We start from the raw sequence: 22,215 nt of genomic DNA on the forward strand, positions 1-22,215 counted from the left end.
TACACAACACAAGCCAGCATCAGACAATATATCAGTCTATCAGACTAGGCAGACCAGCACAGGCTATCTTCTACAGCTCAGATCAGGACAATTTAGAGCCATCACAGGTTAGAACTCCTTACCAAATCACATTCTTAAAACAAATTAGAGGTAGAGGATTTTGTCTTCTTTTTTATTGTCTATTTCTAATGTTTTAATGTATACGTAAATGGTTGTCAAGTCCCGTTGTCTGCAAGTCTTAACGTGTACAAGTCGTGGTTACGCTTTGTAGATTCTGTGTCTGGAAGAGCTACTGTAGTAACATAGCTTTACTAACAGGATTGCCAATATAAATAATTACATACATGAATAAATGCAAATGAATGATAAATTATTTAAATGTCCAAATGACTAAACTCTCCCGCTCTCTTTTGAACTTTCACTCTCTGCCTTAGTTTTGATGTTTCTGTCTCTCTCTCATTCTTCTCAGTTGCGTTTAACACTCACAGCTCCTTCACACTCTCTCTGCATTTCTCTTGCTCTCTCTCTTGTCATGAAGCTAAGGAGACCCTCTGTCTGACCAGCTGTATATCTGTCCTCTAATGAGAGCAAAGTTCCCACTGCGCCAGGCAGTAGTGGACACACACACTAAACTAATTTGCATAATTGGAGATGATTTGGGCAGCTATTAAATGCCACTGAAACAGGCAAGGAAAATGGGTCTTTGTTTGTGGAGAAGTCACGCACACACATAAACACACACACACTCACTTTAAGTTTTCCCCAAGGGAGCCCTTTGTCCAGCATAAGCAGCTTGATATTGTTACGAGTCCGTCTGTACGGTATGCCTTTCTGCAATTGACTGTATCGAATCGTTTTCAGCATGTGTGTGCGCCATCGCATTCTAGTGCTACTGGGGGAAGCATGTTTTGGGTGCCATCCAACCTGTTCCCAGCCCGATGACGGCTGGTGGGTGTGTGTGTGTGTGTGTGTGTGTGTGTGTGTGTGGGTCTGTGTGTGTGTGTGTGTAAATCAGTCCTAAGGGTAGCTAGAGAGTGGGACTTCATGTTGTCACAGTGACCCTTTGACAGCCATGAATTGTGTGTGTGTGTGTGTGTGTGTGTGTGTGTGTGTGTGTGTGTGTGTGTGTGTGTGTGTGTGTGTGTGTGTTAGAGTGGGGGCGTACGTGCGTGAGTAAGTAAGAGAGAGAGATTGGTAGCTGTTTGGCAGAGTTTGCGCACCTCGTGAGAGAAGCTTATTTAAGGATTAACATGTCATCTCCATGCTCATTTTCTCATTGGCTTCCCCTGCCAAACTAAACTGATTCACTCAGCAGACAGTCTTCTTTAGAAGTCTGTCTTGACGTGTGTGTGCAAATGTTTTTCCATAGGGCATTTTTTGCTTGGTGGGGTTCCTTTTTAGACTTTGCCAAAATGCAGGTGTGTGTGTGTGTGTGTGTGTGTGTGTGTGTGTGTGTGTGTGTGTGTGTGTGTGTGTGTGTGTGTGTGTGTGTGTGTGTGTGTGTGTGTGTGTGTGTGTGTGTGTGTGTGTGTGTGTGTGTGTGTGTGTGTGTGTGTGTGTGTGTGTGTGTGTGTGTGTGTGTGTGTGTGTTTGTGTTAGAGCTCTTCACGGGTCCAAAATGACGGACTATGAAATTGGTTCAGAGAGTGGACCAGACATCATTTTTTTCAGTCATTTGTTCAGAGATATTACAGACCCAACCTATTATTTTATGGACCAGACACCTAAAATGCCGTTCTAACAGGCTTCGTGTTAGTTATACTCCATAATGAAACCTAGCCGCTGCATAGCAGCCTACAATAAGAGACAATGACATTAAATTGCATGTTTTCACCTCGATGAATAAGGAATCCATTGTTCGCATTTTGATTCCATGGAGGTATATTTTGATGTGCTCTGAGTCTGTGTGCTCTCCACTCTCACTGAACTGACAGTAATCTGATCCCAGGTCAGTGTAATCATCGTAGCACATCGTAGCTCTACCGATCAGCGCGGAGCACAAGTCTTCTCGGATCCACTCGGTATTATGTATAATGATAAACAGACACGAGGTCCGTGATAATAGAACCGGAATAGGGGTGTGCCGATATATCGCTCCACGATATATCGCGATACGTTTTCGTGACGATATGTATCGTTTTGGGGGGAAAAAATATCGTTTTGAAAAAAAAAAAAAAAAGTTTTTATTTTATTTTTATTTTTTTACAATCATTATAATCAGGCATGCAAACAGCCCCGAGGTGAAAAGGGTGACAACATGTTGTTTTTTTTCGGGTCAGGTGTCACTCTATTGCCCTATTTGGATTCAAAATGGCTAGCTGAAAAGCTACAAGTTTGCATGTCTGAATAATGCAAAAACAGAATTATTTGTTTGCATTTGCTTTTTTTCTCCCCCATATATTTTCATGATAAAAAAAAGTGCGTATCGAAATCGTATCGAAGTTGTGAGCCAAATATCGTATCGTATCGTTTGGTGAAATTAGTGTATCGGCACACCCCTAAACCGGAACCAACCCGGGAGTGATTATGGCAAAACACGGATCCGGACCCGTACGAGTCTCGGTGATGTCAGGTATTTTCGGAATCGGGGGACCCGTGAAGAGCTCTAGTGTGTGTGTGTGTGTGTGTGTGTGTCTCCCTACCTTTCATCACAATAAGTGAACTTCATGTCCATGCTGTGACGGCTGAGAAATGTCTTGCTGTCCAGGGGTGTGTCGATGTTGGACGGATGTGGGATGGGTTCACACATCAGGACCGCACAGATGAGCGGGGGCTCCTTGAAGACGCAATGCACGCGAGGGGGACAGCCGTTGTACATCTTGAGGTGGCCCGTGCAATGCAGCACCTGCAGGGAGCGACAGGATGATGAATGTTGACAGGACACGCAGTGCAGATAATCATGTAGGCCTAAGGCGCATTCCAAGAATGACACCTTGCACAAGGAAAACGGCATAGAAATCAAATTAAAGAGTCATTTGTCTGTCTGAGAATGTTTTCCACTGCTTCTAGTTGTCAGCTATGGTTTCAGAGCAAAGCCTTTTTGTTATTTTCAAAAGCCAAGCTCTTCAAAATAGAAGTGAAACAATGCCAACATACCCCTTTCCATTTGTTTTGTTGAAGTTAATATTATAGATTTCGTGGTAGCATTCTAGCCAACAGAATTGCATCACTGGAGTAGGATGGTTCAACTTAACCCCTAAAATCTGCAAGTTAGTGCCTTACATGGAAAATAATAATAATAATCTTATTTAAAAAAAAACTGTTCTAGGTGACCCTACCTTCCAGTTAGCTGACTTGAGGTTGACGGTGCGCCCTCTGTTGGTCACGGTGCATTTCATCCTCATGAAGAAATCTCGCTCAGTACACAGTTCTTTGCCTTTCTTGCCAAAGCCACTGCCTGGAAGATACATAACCAGATCGAAGAATGAAAAACATGGGTAATCCCTAAAATATAAATATATATAAAGATTATTCATAATCATAATCAGAAGATTAAATCAACAAATATTGTAAATCTCTGGTAAAGGAGGTAAATTCTGTTGAATTTATGAAACTTAAATCTCAACGAACTCCATTTGAAGCTGCCATTGCAGCCTGTTTAAACAACTCTAACATGCTTTGTCTTATCTGCCAAACTGGGAACACAGTTCTATAAGGTCACAGTTTAGACCCCTACTGTATATGCACACGCACACGCACACACACACGCACACACACACACACACACACACACACACACACACACACACACACACACACACACACACACACACACACACACACACACACACACACACACACACACACACACACACAATCACTCCACTCCACCCCACTACAGCTCAGGGACTGAACTCTGACCTTGTGATGTAACAACTTGGCTAGCATTCCTGTTCCTGTGTGTGTGTGTGTGTGTGTGTGTGTGTGTGTGTGTGTGTGTGTGTGTGTGTGTGTGTGTGTGTGTGTGTGTGTGTGTGTGTGTGTGTGTGTGTGTGTGTGTGTGTGTGTGTGTGTGTGTGTGTGTGTGTGTGTGTGTGTGTGTGTGTATGTGTGTGTGTGTGTGTGTGTGTGGCCTCATGGTAATTGATATGCGAGGACATTTCCACTGCTCCTCAAACAAGAGTGTGTGTGTGTGTGTGGGTGAATCTTGCCAAGGGAAGGTGGGGCGGGTGGGGGTGGCGCCAGGGTAATACCCACATATCAAAACACACGCATGCACGCACACACACGCACACTCACATCACACACACAATGTCGGGAAGTGGTTTATGATGTACATGGCTGTGTGTTCCAGAAAACCAGTGAGTAAGAAACAGACAGACCGAAAGGAAGTGTGTGTGTGTCAGAGTGTCTTTGCAAAGGAACGCTATTACATCTATCACCTCAGCCAATATACACATTATTACATCTATCACCTCAGCCAATATACACATTATTACATCTATCACCTCAGCCAATACACACATTATTACATCTATCACCTCAGCCAATATACACATTATTACATCTATCACCTCAGCCAATACACACATTATTACATCTATCACCTCAGCCAATAAACACATTATTACATCTATCACCTCAGCCAATATACACATTATTACATCTATCACCTCAGCCAATATACACATTATTACATCTATCACCTCAGCCAATATACACATTATTACATCTATCACCTCAGCCAATACACACATTATTGTATCTATCACTTCAGCCAATACACACATTATTATATCTATCACTTCAGCCAATACACACATTATTACATCTATCACTTCAGCCAATACACACATTATTACATCTATCACCTCAGCCAATATACACATTATTACATCTATCACTTCAGCCAATACACACATTATTACATCTATCACTTCAGCCAATATACACATTATTACATCTATCACCTCAGCCAATATACACATTATTACATCTATCACCTCAGCCAATACACACATTAATTCACTGAACAAATTACAGTACATTCCTGTTTAGCCTTCTTCATGTAGACAGAAAATAGAGTATAAACTTTGAACCAAATTACTATTAGGTTTCATAACGTGTGTGTGTGTGTGTGTGTGTGTGTGTGTGTGTGTGTGTGTGTGTGTGTGTGTGTGTGTGTGTGTGTGTGTGTGTGTGTGTGTGTGTGTGTGTGTGTGTGTGTGTGTGTATTTGTCTGTGAGCGTGCGTGTGCACGTGTGCCTGCCTGTCAGTCTGTGCGTCGATGCGTGTGTGTGTGTGTGTGTGTGTGTGTGTGTGTGTGTGTGTGTGTGTGTGTGTGTGAAAGACACCATGGCATACCATGCTCCCTATCTGAGAGAGATAATGCCCTCCCTTCTCTCGTTCTCTTTTTCTCACTCTCTCTCCTTTTCTTCTCCACGTCTCAAAGCCCTTATCAGCGACCGTCCTGTTGTCCAGGCACACGTACACCAGCCGTGCTTTTCTATCTCGCTAGAATTGATGTGCTGTTGGCTATATGGACTTTGCTTCTTCTGTGCTTGTGTCTACAGTGGAAAACGCAATCTTAAAGGAATAAGACACCCCCAGAATGTCTTTTTTCAATCACTCACCCCGTGAAGCGTCGAATTAATGTGATGGAGTGGATTTTTTTTTTTTTTACCAATTACATGGTTGACGGACAGTCTGGTTTGCTACCAGCATGCCACCAATGAGGTGAAAGTCTTACCGGTTGTCTTCATTGTGAGGTTGTCTCTGATCTCATCATGGTCACATGGGTGGGTGAAGTCAAAGATACTGTGACCGGTCAACTCCACCTGAAGATGAGAAATAATGACAATATTAATAATAATAATACCTAGATAGGAGCAATTTAGGGAAATTGCAAGTGTGCCCCGACACGAGACGTGGATTGCGGCCACCGGGACCCGAGGAATATGCTGGGAGGAATAATGTCAGAGGCCAGGCAACGTGCCTCCCACAAATTTTGCAAGTCAATTACATTGTCACATCATGTGTATGAGATCATGTGTATTTCATTTTGAAGGGAAAGACCCCCCCCCCCAAAAAAAATAATCTAAAATAGAAATTGGGCCCCCTATGGTTCAAAGTGGAAATGCTTTTAGGGTTGTGTTGAGTACATGACCCTCAACATATGATTCAAATTCAAGGTTGATTGGACGTTTCGTCAATGATTTTTGGCATATTTTTTGTAAAACAGGCCCCTCCCACTAACTTTGGAAGCCAATTACGGATGAATGGTATGGACTACCAAAATTCTGCGATTGGTTTGATTAGGTGAAGATGAATAATATTCAGCCTAATCCGTTTCATTGCTGTATCCTATGCCTGACTTGTGGGATTGGGATAGGTGGTCATAAATGCTGTGTTATATGGGGGGAAGGATTACTGCATGTTGTATGTGTTTGTACCAGATGGAAACTGATGATTCGCTGTGGCGACCCCGATGGGAATTAGCCAAAAGAAGAAGAAGAAGTATGTGTTTGTATGTAAATATAGAGTTCAGGTTTACGTGCGAAATGTGCTTTCATAACATGTTCTTAGCTTGTAGAGAGTTTAGGTGCGCAACATCGTGTGCAACTCCATATAGACCAATTATTTGTTTACTAACATTGAGCCTGGACGCACAGGTGATTGTTTCACGCAATCAATTCCCAACCTGTTTCGGGGTGCACTGGTTTCAGCACACCCCAACCCCCTCTTGTGTGTGTTGGCTAGTGAGACGCGTCCTAACGAGACCTGATATAATGGGTTTCGTTGCGCGCATACTGGCTGCACGCAGCCAGTATGACGTCGTCTGTTAAGGGGTCTATAAATCAGGCTGTACTCTTGTGATCACAGTACCTGTGTGAGGCCCATGAATTTGTTGATGTTTTCAGACAGGAAGATCATGTCACCATCGGAGGTTACCACGGTGACAAATCCCTCCAGAGATTTGAGGTACAGGCTGTCCATTTGTCTGTCTGCGTCACTCGCACTGCTGATGCAGCCTGAAATACACACAAATATACACACACACGCACACGCACACGCACACACACACACATTTTGGAATTAAATTATGCATGTAGCATGGCAGAACTATACCCTGAATCATTCATGGGTAATTAAAAGCTTAAGCAAATAAACACTAATGTTTGACTGGAATATAGAACAATACGTTTAAATGTATTAATAACTTTCACAAAGGGACACGTAATCATTAGTTAGATGTATGTTGCAGAATAAACCCAAAATGATACCTTTTACTAAGCCAAAAGGCAAATAACCTGTCCTGTTACCTACTGTAGGCCTATGGAACCATATAGTATAATAATAGTGAGCGTGTGAGTGCGTGTGCTTTGTTTTCCATCTTGAAGTCTGGCTCTGGGCCAAGACAAACCAGCAAAGATCACTGCACACACACAACCCCGACACGCACACACAGGCGCACGCACACACACACACCTGCAAAAAAAGTAATCTTTATCCATTGCATTGCATTTTGCATAACTATTATCAAATGTAGAGTACATTATAAAAACTTTTACACAGAGTCCAGCGTGTCCACAATGCTGAAACTCTGCCAACCCTCAACTCCACTGCAACTCCTTGTGGTGCTAATTGATGCAGAAGTGAGAAAACAGAGATAGCGCCTATCTGGCAGCAGCTCTAAGGGGAGTATGTGTGTACAGTATGTGTGTGTGCAGTTGTGTGCATAGTCGGGGGCTCCGTGCTCAACAAAGCCCAGTGGCCGGTGGGGGTGGGGGACTGTAATTCCTCCAGTGTGCTTCCCTGAGATAAGGGAGCATCGTTCTCAAGGCCTCGACGAGGCCTGGGGCTCGAGTTTGGAGCCGGGCCCAGATAATGTTGAGTCCCGGGGGAGCTGAGAACTTTCTCATGGGCCCTGGAGAGCTGCATGGGGCTGAGAGCCTCTGGGTCACTCCACAGAGCAACAGCACCTTTGCCCTAAATACTTAAGGGCGATTACCGGTCCTTTGCAGAACAGGACGTTTTTTTCTCTCTGTTGTTCTTTGGTTGTGTAACTGCCCAGCTTTCACAATAATAGAGTCCAGTACAAAGAGTCTGACATGGATAACGCTCATTTGGATAATACATTATTTTCATGTTCTATTTTTGGCATATCTGCCTTACAGTTTAAGTAGTGGAGAGTGAGGCAAAATATGTGAGGGAGAGGGGGCTTGAGAGTGACACTCAAGCTCAAGTTCACAAGGCCAGAAACAAAAATCTTCTGAGCTAAAAGAACTCTCATCTCCTCTCCTCTCCAAAGTGAGTATTAGGGAGTATACATTTTTGGGAGCTCAACCCCAACTAAGGCCCCTAAAACAAAGCCTAATACGTCCTAGCGATAAGCTGCAAATCACAGCACCATATTCACAAACTGAAACCACATAAATGAGAACAGCCCTGCCAGGTGCGCTGGGTCCAGCTGGGGTTTTGGGACGCACATCACCGCTAATCAGGGTCGCCGGGTCGGTCAGTCGCTCACAAACAGCACCACTATTACAACAACAACCATCAAGTTCCACTTGAGCTGCTGTTTCATAACTGAAGCAGTCCTCGTACAGCTGCCTGTATGATTTGCACTGTGTGTGTGTGTGTGTGTGTGTGTGTGTGTGTGTGTGTGTGTGTGTGTGTGTGTGTGTGTGTGTGTGTGTGTGTGTGTGTGTGTGTGTGTGTGTGTGTGTGTGTGCATGGCGCCAGGGCAGGCCGGTGTTATGGCTAGCAGTGTATCAGCAGCGGCGGGCCAGCGGTGGGCAGAGCCCCCTTGTTCCTGCCCAATCTCTCTCCCCATCACAGTGCAATCAGACGAGCGCGGGCGATAACACTATCACCTGCTCCATCTCTCCTCTTTTACTCCACCGCTAATCTCCCTGTCCTCTCTCCGCTTCAACCTCCACCCGCCCACCCGCCCTTTCTCCTACTTCCGCGTCCTTTCCATTATTTCCTCTCCTCTTCCCTACTCTCCCTCACGTCTTCCTCATTCATCCGTTCCCTTCACCTCTTCTCACATTTAGCACATGCTTCTATTAGTATTAACTTAGTGTAAATAAAGCTGTGCTGCTTAAATTGTTCCTCATTAATGCTACTCACTCATTGGTGGGCAGTGGGCAGTTCAGAAACCTGCCTACCAATGACATCATTGATGGAGATTCCAAGCTAATCGAAACTACAGCCTGAGCCTGTGTCTTCCTGGAAGGTTAGCGTGCTGAAATAGAAGCCATTGTTCTAGCATTAACCCATTAAGACCTGAGGACGATTCTTCAAATGTCTTCTAAATCCTAACAGTTTTCTGAAACACTTATGTTGCTATAATATCAGTGGTTCTCAAACGTTTTCATGTCAAGGACCACCCAAAATGATATGTATAAAATAATGGTTATAACTAAAATCTAAAATGACACAGAACTGCATTCCCGATTGATTGGGTTAATACAAAAAAATAAAAAAACTTTTGAAATCATGTTTGAAACCAAACCTGCCTACCGATCATGTTACTGGTAGGCAGGTTTCTGAACTGTCCACAACCCTCCTCTGAGACAGTGAGAAATGGTGCAATCTTATTAGTGAGGACCAATTATACTGTATGACGATAGTTCGAAAATGGGTGAAGTACATTCCTGAGTGCCACATATGCATTTCAGTGTATTCAAGTTTCACCTATAATGACATGCCCAAAATAGGGACGTCAGGTTGAAAGTGGTTAAATCACTTTTCAAAATGCACTTTTGTTTTAGGAGAGCCTTTAAGTGCTGTTTATGTACTTTTGTGGGGTTCGCTTTTTGTCTATTTTTTCTTTTCCGTTTTATCTTATAAATCACCTTGTGCCTATTATTTAGAAAAGTGCATTGTAAACAGTAATTTTATCATTACCGTGTGCTGTGCAGGAAAGTGTGTTTTTGCAGTGTGTGTGTGCAGGAAAGCGGAATGTTATGCTATTCCCAGCGTTAATACAAAGCGTACCATACTGGTAGCGTAGTGATGAAATCCCTCTGAAAACCACCTCTGCCCCCATGAACATTAGTTCAAATCCCAGAAGAACCTCCATGTGTCTATCCTATGTTAGTTATCCTACTGTCTCAATAAACAGACATCTTAATGTGGGTGGACTGCACATTCTTCTCGCCTGGAAAGAAAATACATGTAAACTGCACTGGCCAGGCAAAGCAAGCCTAGTGCAACTACTGAAGTACTGTACTGTAGTACTGTAACTACTGAGGTACTGTACTGTCGTACTGTAACTACTGAAGTACTGTACTGTAGTACTGTAACTACTGAAGTACTGTACTGTAGTACTGTAACTACTGAGGTACTTTACTGTAGTACTGTAACTACTGAAGTACTACTGTTCTGTCGCACTGTAACTACTGAGGTACTGTACTGTAGTACTGTAACTACTGAAGTACTGTACTGTCGTACTGTAACTGCTGAGGTACTGTAGTACTGTAACTACTGAAATACTGTACTGTCGTACTGTAACTGCTGAGGTACTGTACTGTAGTACTGTAACTACTGAAGTAGTTGGGGAATTGGGGACCCCCACCCTGATAAGCACTTGGAATAAAAGAGTTGAGGCATTCAACTTTGTTTGACTTGGTTCCACAGATAAATATTGTGAAAATAGCAGATTTACGTTGCGAGGCGTTGTGAGCTTGTAGATTGGCTATTTTCACAATTTTTGCCTCTTTCTTATAGGCCTATTATTTGACAATTTGGCCAATGTTTGACCATTGTTATAGTATAGTTTGTTGATTACCTTTGATGCAGTAATGGTCTTTTTTTCTTTTCTTTCTTTCTTTTTTAAGGTATTAAAAAGGTCTTAAAGGTCCTTAAATGGTCACTTCACAGGTTGAGAACCACTTCAACAAGTGCTCAACTGTACTGTCATACTGTAACTACCGTCATACTACTAAATGCTGGCTACTGAACTACCGTACTGTCATACTGTAACTACTGAATACTGTACTGTAGACAATGTGGAATTTCAGAACAATAGGTCACACTCGACTCTGTCTGGCTTCCGCAGCTTCTAATTTTAAATAAAAGAACAGGAAAGTGGACAAGTGGTCAGACAGTAGCCAGCCAGCCACCACTGTCAGGATTCGAGGAAGCTGGTTGGAAATAGCATTTGTACGTCATGTGGGGCAACTTCTTTCATTTGTGGTACCCTGCAGGGCCAGAAGTGAAAGTGCTTTTGGATGTGTGCTCTATAGAGGCTCCGGAACATTCGATTCCACAGTGATTCCAATTTGGGGTTGATTGGATGCTATGTTATTTTTTTTGTAAAATGGGCCCCTCCCGTAAAATGTGGAAGCCAATCATAGTCAAGTGGAATGGAATATGAAAAATATCAATGATACATCTTTATCGCATGACTCCAGAGATAATGTGTACCTATTTGGGTGAACATTAGACAAAATCTTTCGGAGCGATAGACACAAAAAGTGTTTTGGTCTAGTTAGGCGGAAATATGTGTGGCCTATATGGAGAGTTGCATCATGATTGTATGAGATACAGTTTAAAAGTTATAGACTATACTACATACAGTACAACAACCATGATGCTGGTTTGAAAGGTTTGGGGTGGAGTGTCTTTCTTGGACAACTGGGAGTGTGCATGCAAAGTTTGACACCGGTACAGCGTTTTCCAACATTAGCTGACGACTTACACACCCCTGGTTAGGTAACGCAGTCTGAAAGAGATGAACACGTGTTTATCATGTAGGATTACCACTGTTCCTGTGTGCCTGACAATAATGCACCAAGGCGGTCAAGAGGATGTTGTGGCATCCTGTACTCACCCCATTCAAGAGGTCAAGAGGGATTAATTTGTCATTACCTCAGGTACAAGCTGCAACATATATGTTGGTGGGACATGTCCCTGTGGGCAAGTTAGTGCTGCTGCATGTGTTCAACATGATAATGTAGGATTACACCACTGTGCCTGTGGGCTGGAAGGGTGAAAAAATAGGATGGATCCGTCTTGATCACTTGACTATAGAGATAATGTGTACCGATTTGCGTGATGTTTGGACAACATTTGTAGGAGTAATATAAAGAAAAGAAGAGCACGTGTTTAGCATGTTAATGTAGGATTGTTCCTACATTAACATTAATGTACCGAGGAGGAGTATGTTGTGGCATCCTGCACTCAACCCATTCAAGAGGGATTTATTTGTCCCTTACTCATACAGGTACAAGCAGCGAAATGGTGGTGGGGCATGTTTCGCAGAGACTCTGCCAACATATTTATAACCAAGACTAGAAAAGTTTGCCGGCAGAGCACAGTTCTACGCCAGGCTGGGTTCCCTACCCAGAGACGTGTCAGTGGTGGGGTGCAGCCGTCAGGACCTTGCAATTTGTCACGTTTGTGGTGCCCACTACAGGCAGAAGTCAAAGCAATCTATTGAGGCGTATATATGTGTTAGTACTGTACGTACCTGAGGCAAGCAGCTTGTGTGTGCGCAGGAAGCTGATAGCCAGCCTCATGATGGAGGCTTTGTCCAGGTGAGAGCTGACGCTGTGGGCCATAGGGAGCTGGTGGGCCAGCTCGTAGAACACCTCTGTCTCTTTGCTCCTCCTGCAGCGTGCCGCATCTCGTGACTTCTCTTTGCGGCGCTCCGAGCTGCTCCTGTACACAGAGATGACAGAGTAGGTGGAGAAAGGAATTAGAAAGGAATTTAGAAGGATTAGAAAGGAATATTATATGCATATACTGTGTGTGTGTGTGTGTGTGTGTGTGTGTGTGTTCGTGTTCCTGACTGGAACATCTATGTTTTCAGGGTGTCCAGAAAATCACATTTTTAAGTGGTCTCCATATGGGCATGTTAAGTTAAAGGTTGTTTTAGGCAGGTGTAATTGTCATTTTCGTAAAGTTATACAGTATATATTCAATAATAATGTGTGGTTGTCACCAAATCCCACAGCACACTGCGACAAGTCTCACTCGGTTTGAGAACTACTGCCATAACCCGAGTACCCCCAATAAGCAGGGTAATATTGTGCATTTACAGTAAAAGCATGCACTCGTGTCCAAACTCCAAAGGCATCATGTCATGGACAATGGACATCATGTCATGGATCCGACTCATTAATGATTTATATTTGTTTTGACTATGAGAATCTCCATCAACTCAACTCACAAATAAGTCAATTTGTCTGCAAAGTAGAGCGTATAAACTAATGAGAGACAGAGGAAAAAAAGGGAAATTGAGGGAGATGGAGACAGAGGGCCCTATTTAGACGATCTGTGGCGAATGGTCTAAATGCTGTGCGCAAAATGCGCCGGGGGTGTGTCCGTGTCCGCCTCAATTTCGCTAGATAGACGCCGCGTTATCTGGGCACAATACTCAGTGTTAGGTGCAAAGAGGTGGTATTAAGCCTCTGTAGTAGACATGGGTGTGTTTAAATAAAATTTGACCAATTAGAGTGTCTTCTCCCACTCCCTTTAAGAGCCAGGTCAGGTACGCTTAAACCGTGGCGTGCTGGTATTTACATGACTGATTGGAAGAGACAATTCAGACAAACAAATTATTTCAGGAGATGCGGGAAACTGGAATTTTGGGCAAACCAGCAATGTCTCCTCATTTATGTCCAAGACACATCCCTTATATCTTAACATATCAACGTAATAATCAGTCGCTCATTCTCAGTTATGTTCTTATTTATTTAACCACCAATTAAAGCGTTGTGCGTCGGAGATCTATGGATATTAATCACTGCTGTCCATTGAGCAGAGGATGAGGTGTTTGAAAATATTCTGTAATAAAAGTACTACTAATTGAAATAAATTGATCTATTTCTCTCCTTTTCTCCCCTCCCGCCTCTCCTCAATGCTAGTCTCCGTGCAAAGCAAACGGCACTTCATTTTAAGACCATGGGTGCTAAATAGGCACTGGGTGCTGTGTGTTCATGCAACGTGGGCGCTGGGTGTAAAAATTACTACTCCGTTGGTTGGAAAATAGCAATGACAGTTGCGCAGTTGCGCTTTGCCCAGTGGCGCTTTGCACCGGCAGATAGGGCCCAGAGAAAATGACAAGGCGAGAGAGAGCAAAGTGAGAGTGAAAGACTGACAGAAATACAATTGTGTAACATCGTCTATAAAATAACATAACCCACTTCCTGAGCTCCCTGTCTGAAAGGTTTCCGTCACAAAAAAACACTGTATTAACCATAGCGTTTCTGAATCTCTTTCTATGGCACACATACACACGCGCACGTGCAACACACATTTTAGTCTTGTTACGTTTTTATATTTTTAACTGTGGTGTGCAATCAGTATGTATTTTATTACATATGATGCATTGTCAATAAATAGATGTATTAAAATACACTCACACTAATACAAATGCACGCTTGTGTACTCTCACACCAAAACACATGCTGACAAACGCACGCACGCACGCACGCACGCACGCACGCACGCACACACACCACATCACATAGTGGAGGGATTGAAATGGAGGTCTAGCTGAGTGAAGCAGAGAGACGAGCCTTTTGTGTTACCATCCTTAGTATGCATAAACATCTCTCATCACATGTCTGTGTCTTCACAAGGATGGAACCCAATATGAAAATGGAAATAATCAACCTCACATACATCATGTTTATCCTATAGGCTATTCATGGTAAAATAATGCCCGTAGAGTACAGTGTTTTGTTTGTATTTATAAATACTCTAGGGTGTACGTACAATATACTGTGTCTACATGTAAACAAACCGCAAGTCGCGTTCCTGGTATATATGTACACAGTGAATAGATCCAGTTCTGACCTTTTCTCAGAAAAGGTAAGAGACAGAAATACGTAGGCCAAACTGCTGTGCAAAAAATGCTCTCACCATCTGTCTATCCTAGAGGGGACTCAGGCCTTGTAGATTTTATTCAGTGTCGGAACTTCCACAGTTTCCACTTTCCTGTACATGTTTGGAATAGCAAGACTGATTAACACTTGAACCCTAGCATCCCTATTCCGGGGGAACATTTGGCGAAAATAGCAAATCTACAAGAGCTTGTAAATCGGCTATTTTCAGCAAAAAGATCTGGTATAGAGGGGCACGGCAATATGAAGGTGTAGTCTGGATGCTGAGTGTGTGTGTGGATGTATTGCACTCAATGGCAACGGTTTGGTTCTTTGTGGCTTTGTGCCTCTAAAAACAGACCAGAATGGTGACCTGTGATACGGACTGTTTTTCATTGGAGTTTCAGGTAGGAACATGAAGGCTGATTGTCATCTGAGTGCCCTGAGCGCCAACAACACACTCATTCACTTGACAGAGTGCTCTATTTAAACGCCCAGCTCCATGTATCCAATTGCTATCGTGCATGGCTACTTTTGTTTCACTACTGCTGCATGCAAATGGAAATCGCACCACCCAACACGTGAGCCTTCAACTGTGTTACTCATCAATGCATGGCAAAAAAACACACCGCCCACTACCACAGCCTTCAACATATCTTATTCAGTATAATTATTAATGAGCATTTCTAATAATCTTTTCTGACTCTTGCACCCACTGACTCCGAGATCACCTTCTGGCCCCGGTCAATCTTAACACTATCTACATTACATCAGGTATTTGTATAGTACTAGACCAGTTCCCCCGGCCTACTCGGGAACGATGCAAGTTGGGAATGCATGCCATTCTCCACCCAGTTACACAATGCCCGTTGTACCCATAGAGTTATAAAATACCTCTCGTCCCCGCCCCCACCTACTCATTTCAATGAAAGTTGCTCACAAGCGCATGAAGCACCTGGAAGTACCTCAACTTAGTGGATTGTCTCCAACGTTGGAGCCAATAGAACAGGCGCACTAGCTTTTCAGACAATAGAGGCATGCGCCGTAGCGTCCCAAATGCGGACGTCCTGCCATACCAGATTTGGCCATCAGGCTTCTGAGGTTTCAATCATTCTCTGCGGTTCTGGGGGCTTGGTTGTACCCGTTGTCAGAGTACCCGTTGTAACCCGCTTTCTGTCTGTGTCCCTTTTATGCCCATGTATTGAGATTTATTTATGTCTGTCTATGTCCCTTTTATGTCCATTTATTCACTATTTTATTCATAATGTTTTGAAGATCCACTGATCCGGCCGACTTCCCACTCCCGCCCTTGGCGATATGCATACTACGTTTCAAGTCAATTGGACGGGTGGTTTTTGAGATTGTGAAATTGTGTGAATTTATACAGATGTTACTGTATGTGTGCACAGGCCCTAGCTAGCTCCATTCAGTCTGCACCCTGGGGGGTTTGTTTCTTTTGCTGCTTTCTTTTTTTTCTTTTTCTATCCCACAATTTTGTAACCCCATTTTTTTACACCCAGTGCCAATTGTCTATGTAATCCTGGGCACTACCTTCCCTCTGCCAACCTAGGGAGGCCAGGGCCGAGCTCATGCCTCCTTCAATGCATGAGAGCCAACTGACCTTCTTATCAGCTGACAGGGGAGAGTTTCCCTGGTTGGACGTAGCGCGTGGAAGGAACACGTTATTCCAACCAGTTCCTTTCCCCCCCCATCAGGCGCCCCGGCTGGCCAGGGGGAGGCAGTATAGTCACCAGGATTACTGCATGTTTTTGTGAGGGTATCTACCCTCACAAAACCTTTAACATTCTTGTATTAACCCATTAAAACCGAGAAAGAATCTGTGTCATTTTAGATTTTTGCGTTGGCTATTCAAAAATAGCAGATGCTATTTTTGAACATTTTTGGAAAATCTTGAAAGTGTGAGAACTACTGATTTATAAGGTATTTGTAGAATTGGCCTCAGGTCTTAATGGGTTAAATAAACCGATTGTACAAATAGCCTCCCATATTTCCTATCACCTATAGAAATGCCATGTTTCCAACGTGGACTGGCACAACATGCTGCTCAGCCAAGACTGGATTGCTACACATGGTTTGCTAGTGGATTTCTACACAGAACACTGCTCAGCCAGTAAGAGTGGATTAGCTACAGTGTACACTACAGGGGGGAATTAATGGGAGACAGTGGACTTGCTAGACGATTAAACTTAAACCATTCTAACTTCAAATAATACTTATGATATACTGAGAATAATTAACGTAAACTTCCCTTTAAATGTGCAAATCATTTCCCCAGTAACAGAACAACTGCAATGTTGAAGGAATGTCATGCACTTCAGTCCAGAGGCGTCATTTCAGAAAAAAAGAAAATAAAAAACTGGCATAACAAAAGTGATGTAATGTAGTGTATTCCCAATATGACATTGACAAAGTGCACTACTTACACAATAGTAGCTCTAAACCTGGCATGAGGCAATACCACCAAGATGTCCTGAGGCTACTACACTAGATGCAGAACATTCCATGCGTAACACGCATAAAGCACTGAATAGCATTGGCTACTGTAGAATAGTAACCTATACACTTGTGACTGACAGTCTACACACACACACACACACACACACACACACACACACACACACACACACACACACACACACACACACACACACACACACACACACACACACACACACACACACACACACACACACACACACACACACACACACACACACACACACACACACAGCTTGTGCCGGAAATTACTACAGTGTTTGTAACGAAGTTGTACAACAGTGCCACTTTAAACAATTCAGACACCTCTGGAATTTCCAGAATGGTATTAGAACAAGGTTCAATCTACAGTATGTGCGTCATATGTCACATGGAGAAATGGATTGATGATGGTGTTCTAATTACACCATGGTTTTCAGAAGGGAGCCTTATTTTCAGGGGTGGGATGGTACAGTAGGCCAGTGTTTCGCAACCTTTTTGGTGCCAAGGCACACCTGCCATAGCCAAAAGATCCCAGGGCACACCTAGATATACGGTGTGTGTGTGTGTGTGTGTGTGTGTGTGTGTGTGTGTGTGTGTGTGTGTGTGTGTGTGTGTGTGTGTGTGTGTGTGTGTGTGTGTGTGTGTGTGTGTGTGTGTGTGTGTGTGTGTGACCTTGAACATTACAAATAAACTTGGGTCAGTGCAATGAATGGATGAATGGAGTTTCACCTTCCCAGAGTAAAATTTCTTTGGTACTAAACCCAATAGACTTCTAATATCTGATAATATCTAATAATCTGATCCTGGTAGCATTGTTGCGGACGCATGCACATCCGGCGTTATTCACCTGGTATTCCTAAACGTAACCTCAGTAAACTATGCCTAAACCTAACCTTATTCCTAAACGTAACGTCAATAAAACTATGCCTAACCCAAACCTATTTCTAACCTGGGGGTGAGCGTGTTTTGGGGCGAGTCTTCCGGTTACCCCACAGACAACATTGACGGCGCCGCGGCTTGCGACTGAACAGGTCCTTTCCGTGGAGTAATTAAACACCACAAACAACACAGAATACGCTGACAAAAACACACTTGAGCGAAGCACTTCATAAGAAAACTAACACTTATGTTGATTTAAGTACATGTGTTTTATTGTGCATTAGTACATGTGTTTTATTGTTGGAAATGCGTTTATGGCAGGTTATAATATGTGCTTTTGACAGCAATCCAATCTAATCTAAAAAAGTATCCGATACTACTATTTCCCTGCTTACACCTACAGTATGACTAGTGACAAATAAACCGTCTTGATTCTTTGATCAAGTCATACAGTATACTCTTCAATGAACTGTCAGTTTGAAAGGTGCTAAGCATTGAAAGTCTCAAGATTTCTCAGTTGACACAAGTTAGATAGATAGATACCTTTATTATCCTGCGGGGAAAATTCAGTTGATGACCCTGTCACTGCAGTGGAATTCTTTATACTATAGAACATGCTCCCATAACTGCAGTTGTAGCCCAACTGTTAGCTATACAAATCTGTAATAATAACATTAGAGATGATATTTGACTTGGAACAACAGCAAGACTATGCTTAGCCTATCAATCTTACAAGCACCTAAAGACAATATTAGGAGAGAAAGAAAATCTGCCCAACCTGGAGTGGTTCATTATTGCTTAGTGTTTACCCTAAATGAAAAATATGTGACTAGATATTTAGCCTATTTCTGCCATACTGTATTCTCCCAGAGACGATAAATGTAAATCCTAAATAACACATCAATAGAAACAACATAATGGAAAAAAAGGAAATAAAATAAATGCTACAAACAAAGTCATGGGTCACATCATGGATCACAGTTATTGTGTCATTATGTCAAGCTGTGTGTGTGTGTGTGTGTGTGTGTGTGTGTGTGTGTGTGTGTGTGTGTGTGTGTGTGTGTGTGTGTGTGCGTGTGCGTGCATGTATTAAAATATTCAATAAAAGGTCTCCATGCCTTAAAAAAGCCTTCAGTGGTTCCAACTAAGTATTAGTTTACTAAGCATAGAGGGTTTATAAGTGGTTCATGTAATCCAGATTTTATAGCTAACGAGAACAAACATGTGATGTCATCAGTTCCCAGTCCCAAGGCAACACTAAGCTTGGAGTCTGTGCTTTCACCAAAGCCCTATATTTCCGTCATCAATCCATGAATAACACCACTGCTAACTGGTAACAACTGTGAAATCTAGCGATAAGACTTCCGGTAATACCGACTAAGCAAACACAAGTCCCATAAGAATGATTAAGGAGTTACGTCAAATACCCTAACACTTTTAAAGGAGGCAGATATTTCACAGACCCGCCACAAGCATTCGGTTGTATGCTAGCAGAACTACTGATGAAAGAATTATGACATGTCAGTATTAAACAAAATAAATAAGCTATTATAGGCTAGAATTTTGTTTTTTTAACTTCATATTTGAAATGAAGGTTATGGGTTTTCCTCACAAACAATTGCCACTAATCCACTGCCCTGACATCTTAAATCATCTTAATGTCAGGGTTTATGTTATGTTCTTGAGCTGAGGACTGTGCTGGGAGGAGGAACCCTAACTAAACTATTTATTAAAATTGTCTTAACCCATTAAGACCTGAGGCAGATTCTATGAATGCCCTCGTTTTTTTCTGAAAAACATTGTTTCTATATCAGTGGTTCTCAAACTTTTTCATGCACCCCCCCTTCCCCCATCTCAAAATATTTTGTTCCAGGGACCCCCAGAAGCCGATTTGAGTTAAAAATGTTCGCTTAAAAACATATATATATAAAAAGATTTGCACAGATTTTCACGGTTTATCAAAAATAGCAGATCTACAAGCTCATAGTGTGGTACAAAGTGAGATGAGCTTGCCTTGTATATCTGCTATTTTTGAATAGCCAAAGTATGACACAGATGCTTTCACGTATTGAATGGGTTAAGGGAGGACCGGCCGGACCTCTGACATCACTCTGACTCAGACATAACCATAAACAAACTCCATACTGTATAGGCAGGACCACGGCCACGTCACTCTGACTCAGACTAACCATAAATAATGTTAAAATAGGCATAAATAGGCATATATATGGAGATCCGGTTGTGCAGAGCCACAGATCCGACCGCTATGCACATGATATGGTCATGTGCAGATTGTGTGTGTAGATGAAGATTTTAGATTCATCCGTCTATTTCAGATAGACGGATTAATTAATGAATTAATTCAGTGGCAGTGAATGAGTTAATAGGTTAATCAGACAATTCAATTATGATTTTTTAAATTACTTTTTTGTGTCAATTTGTGGATATATATAAAACAAATATATAAAATGTGCTTCTCAATTATTAAATTAATTAAAAAGGAGTAATCGCTAAGAAAATAAACAATGGTTGCAGCCCTAACTGGGATAGATACAGTACTAGAGGTTTTAAACAGAAGTGACAGACTTACACAACAGATATGAACAGGAAGACTTGTGTCTCACCACAGCTAACCTGAAGTGAACTGCCATTGACTTCAGGTTAGCTGCGGTGAGACACGAGACAGCGAGAGAGAGAAAAAAGAGCTGCAGTGAAAAGATGCGGTGAGCACATTCAATGGCAATTTAAAGACGTGTTGTTCGTGATTGTCTCGAGTGGCAGAATTCTTTATTTTTTTTGAAGCCTCAAATATAAATGCGAAGCAACCTCATCATAAGCTGATTTTTCAAAGCCTTTGAGGCCAAGCTCTCAAGACAAAGAACTCATTGGGAGGTTTCATGCGAGATGTCGTCCTCACAATAAAAGGACATTCAGGGTAAAAATCTGCAAACTACATGAATCCTAGCGTCCCTTTACTGGTGGGCGAACATTCTGCAAAACAATCAGATCTACAAGCTCACAATGAGTCACATTTATTTTTCGGCAAAGAGATCTGGTGTAGAGGGAAAAAGGAGGGGACCTAGTATAGACCCCTGGCTGGGGGGGCCCAGTCAAAGACATTTATAGGGTTAAAGTGGTTAATGTTAGTGAAGAGATTCTGAAACCAAAAAAGCCATACAGGGTTGGTTTCCCATGATGAAGCAGAACAATGGTCTTGTGTGTGTGTGTGTGTGTGTGTGTGTGTGTGTGTGTGTGTGTGTGTGTGTGTGTGTGTGTGTGTGTGTGTGTGTGTGTGTGTGTGTGTGTGTGTGTGTGTGTGTGTGTGTGTGTGCGTGCGTGCGTGCGTGCGTGCGTGCGTGCGCGCGTGCGTATGTAGTATGGTTTGCGGGTGGTTTTATTGTGGCAACTAGGGAACATGGCACAGGCCCTGTGAACTTTCCGCCCCCTGTTCTGGTGAAGGCACAGAACACAGTTTGCAATGCAAACGTAACCTCAGAGGAAATGAGCAGTAAAGGACTTACATTGGCACCTCAGAGGAGCCAGTGACCATGTTCACACAGCATTTGGTAAGAGCAACATGGCCACGGTGTGAATATGGTCAATGAATAGTGTCACCGAAACGTTCTAATTTAAATGCCTTATTTGAATCTGCAAAAATGTTACAGTGGGAGAAAATTCATGAACACTTAAGGGTATACATGGCACCTTCTCCTCCACACGGCCAGGCTGCCAACGCAGGCACGCAGGCACGCACACACACACACACACACACACACACACACACACACACACACACACACACACACACACACACACACACACACACACACTTTGTAGGAGATAAGTTCAGTATTTTGACTTTTAAAAGCTAGATGGCTAAGAAGTAAGTGCCAAAACAAATAAGGAATTATGAAATGCCATGGAGGCTGAAAAACAAAACACACAAAGTAACCAACAGTTAATCTGATATGAGACTTGATTTCAAAGAGTCAATAAACTGAGAGTTAGTCATTAAAGAGGGGAATGGAGAAAAGAGGAGGGAAAGAGAGAATGTTTG

At 42.7% G+C, this 22,215-nt stretch overlaps 1 protein-coding gene across 2 annotated transcripts in view; it reads right to left on the reverse strand.

Moving 5' to 3' along the window:
- The window catches only part of epas1b (endothelial PAS domain protein 1b), a 57,074-nt gene that overhangs the window by 12,578 nt on the left and 22,281 nt on the right, over positions 1 to 22,215 (reverse strand). For both annotated transcript variants that reach the window (XM_084077216.1, XM_084077215.1), the window contains 5 exons: positions 12,422 to 12,612; positions 6,826 to 6,971; positions 5,690 to 5,777; positions 3,279 to 3,397; positions 2,643 to 2,845 (listed from right to left, as the gene is read on the reverse strand). In XM_084077216.1, coding sequence (XP_083933342.1) covers positions 2,643 to 2,845; positions 3,279 to 3,397; positions 5,690 to 5,777; positions 6,826 to 6,971; positions 12,422 to 12,612 — 747 coding nt within the window. The remainder of the gene's footprint in view (positions 1 to 2,642; positions 2,846 to 3,278; positions 3,398 to 5,689; positions 5,778 to 6,825; positions 6,972 to 12,421; positions 12,613 to 22,215) is intronic.

Source organism: Gymnoscopelus microlampas (assembly GCF_963454915.1).
Source record: "Gymnoscopelus microlampas genome assembly, chromosome: 13".
Lineage (NCBI taxonomy): Eukaryota > Metazoa > Chordata > Actinopteri > Myctophiformes > Myctophidae > Gymnoscopelus > Gymnoscopelus microlampas.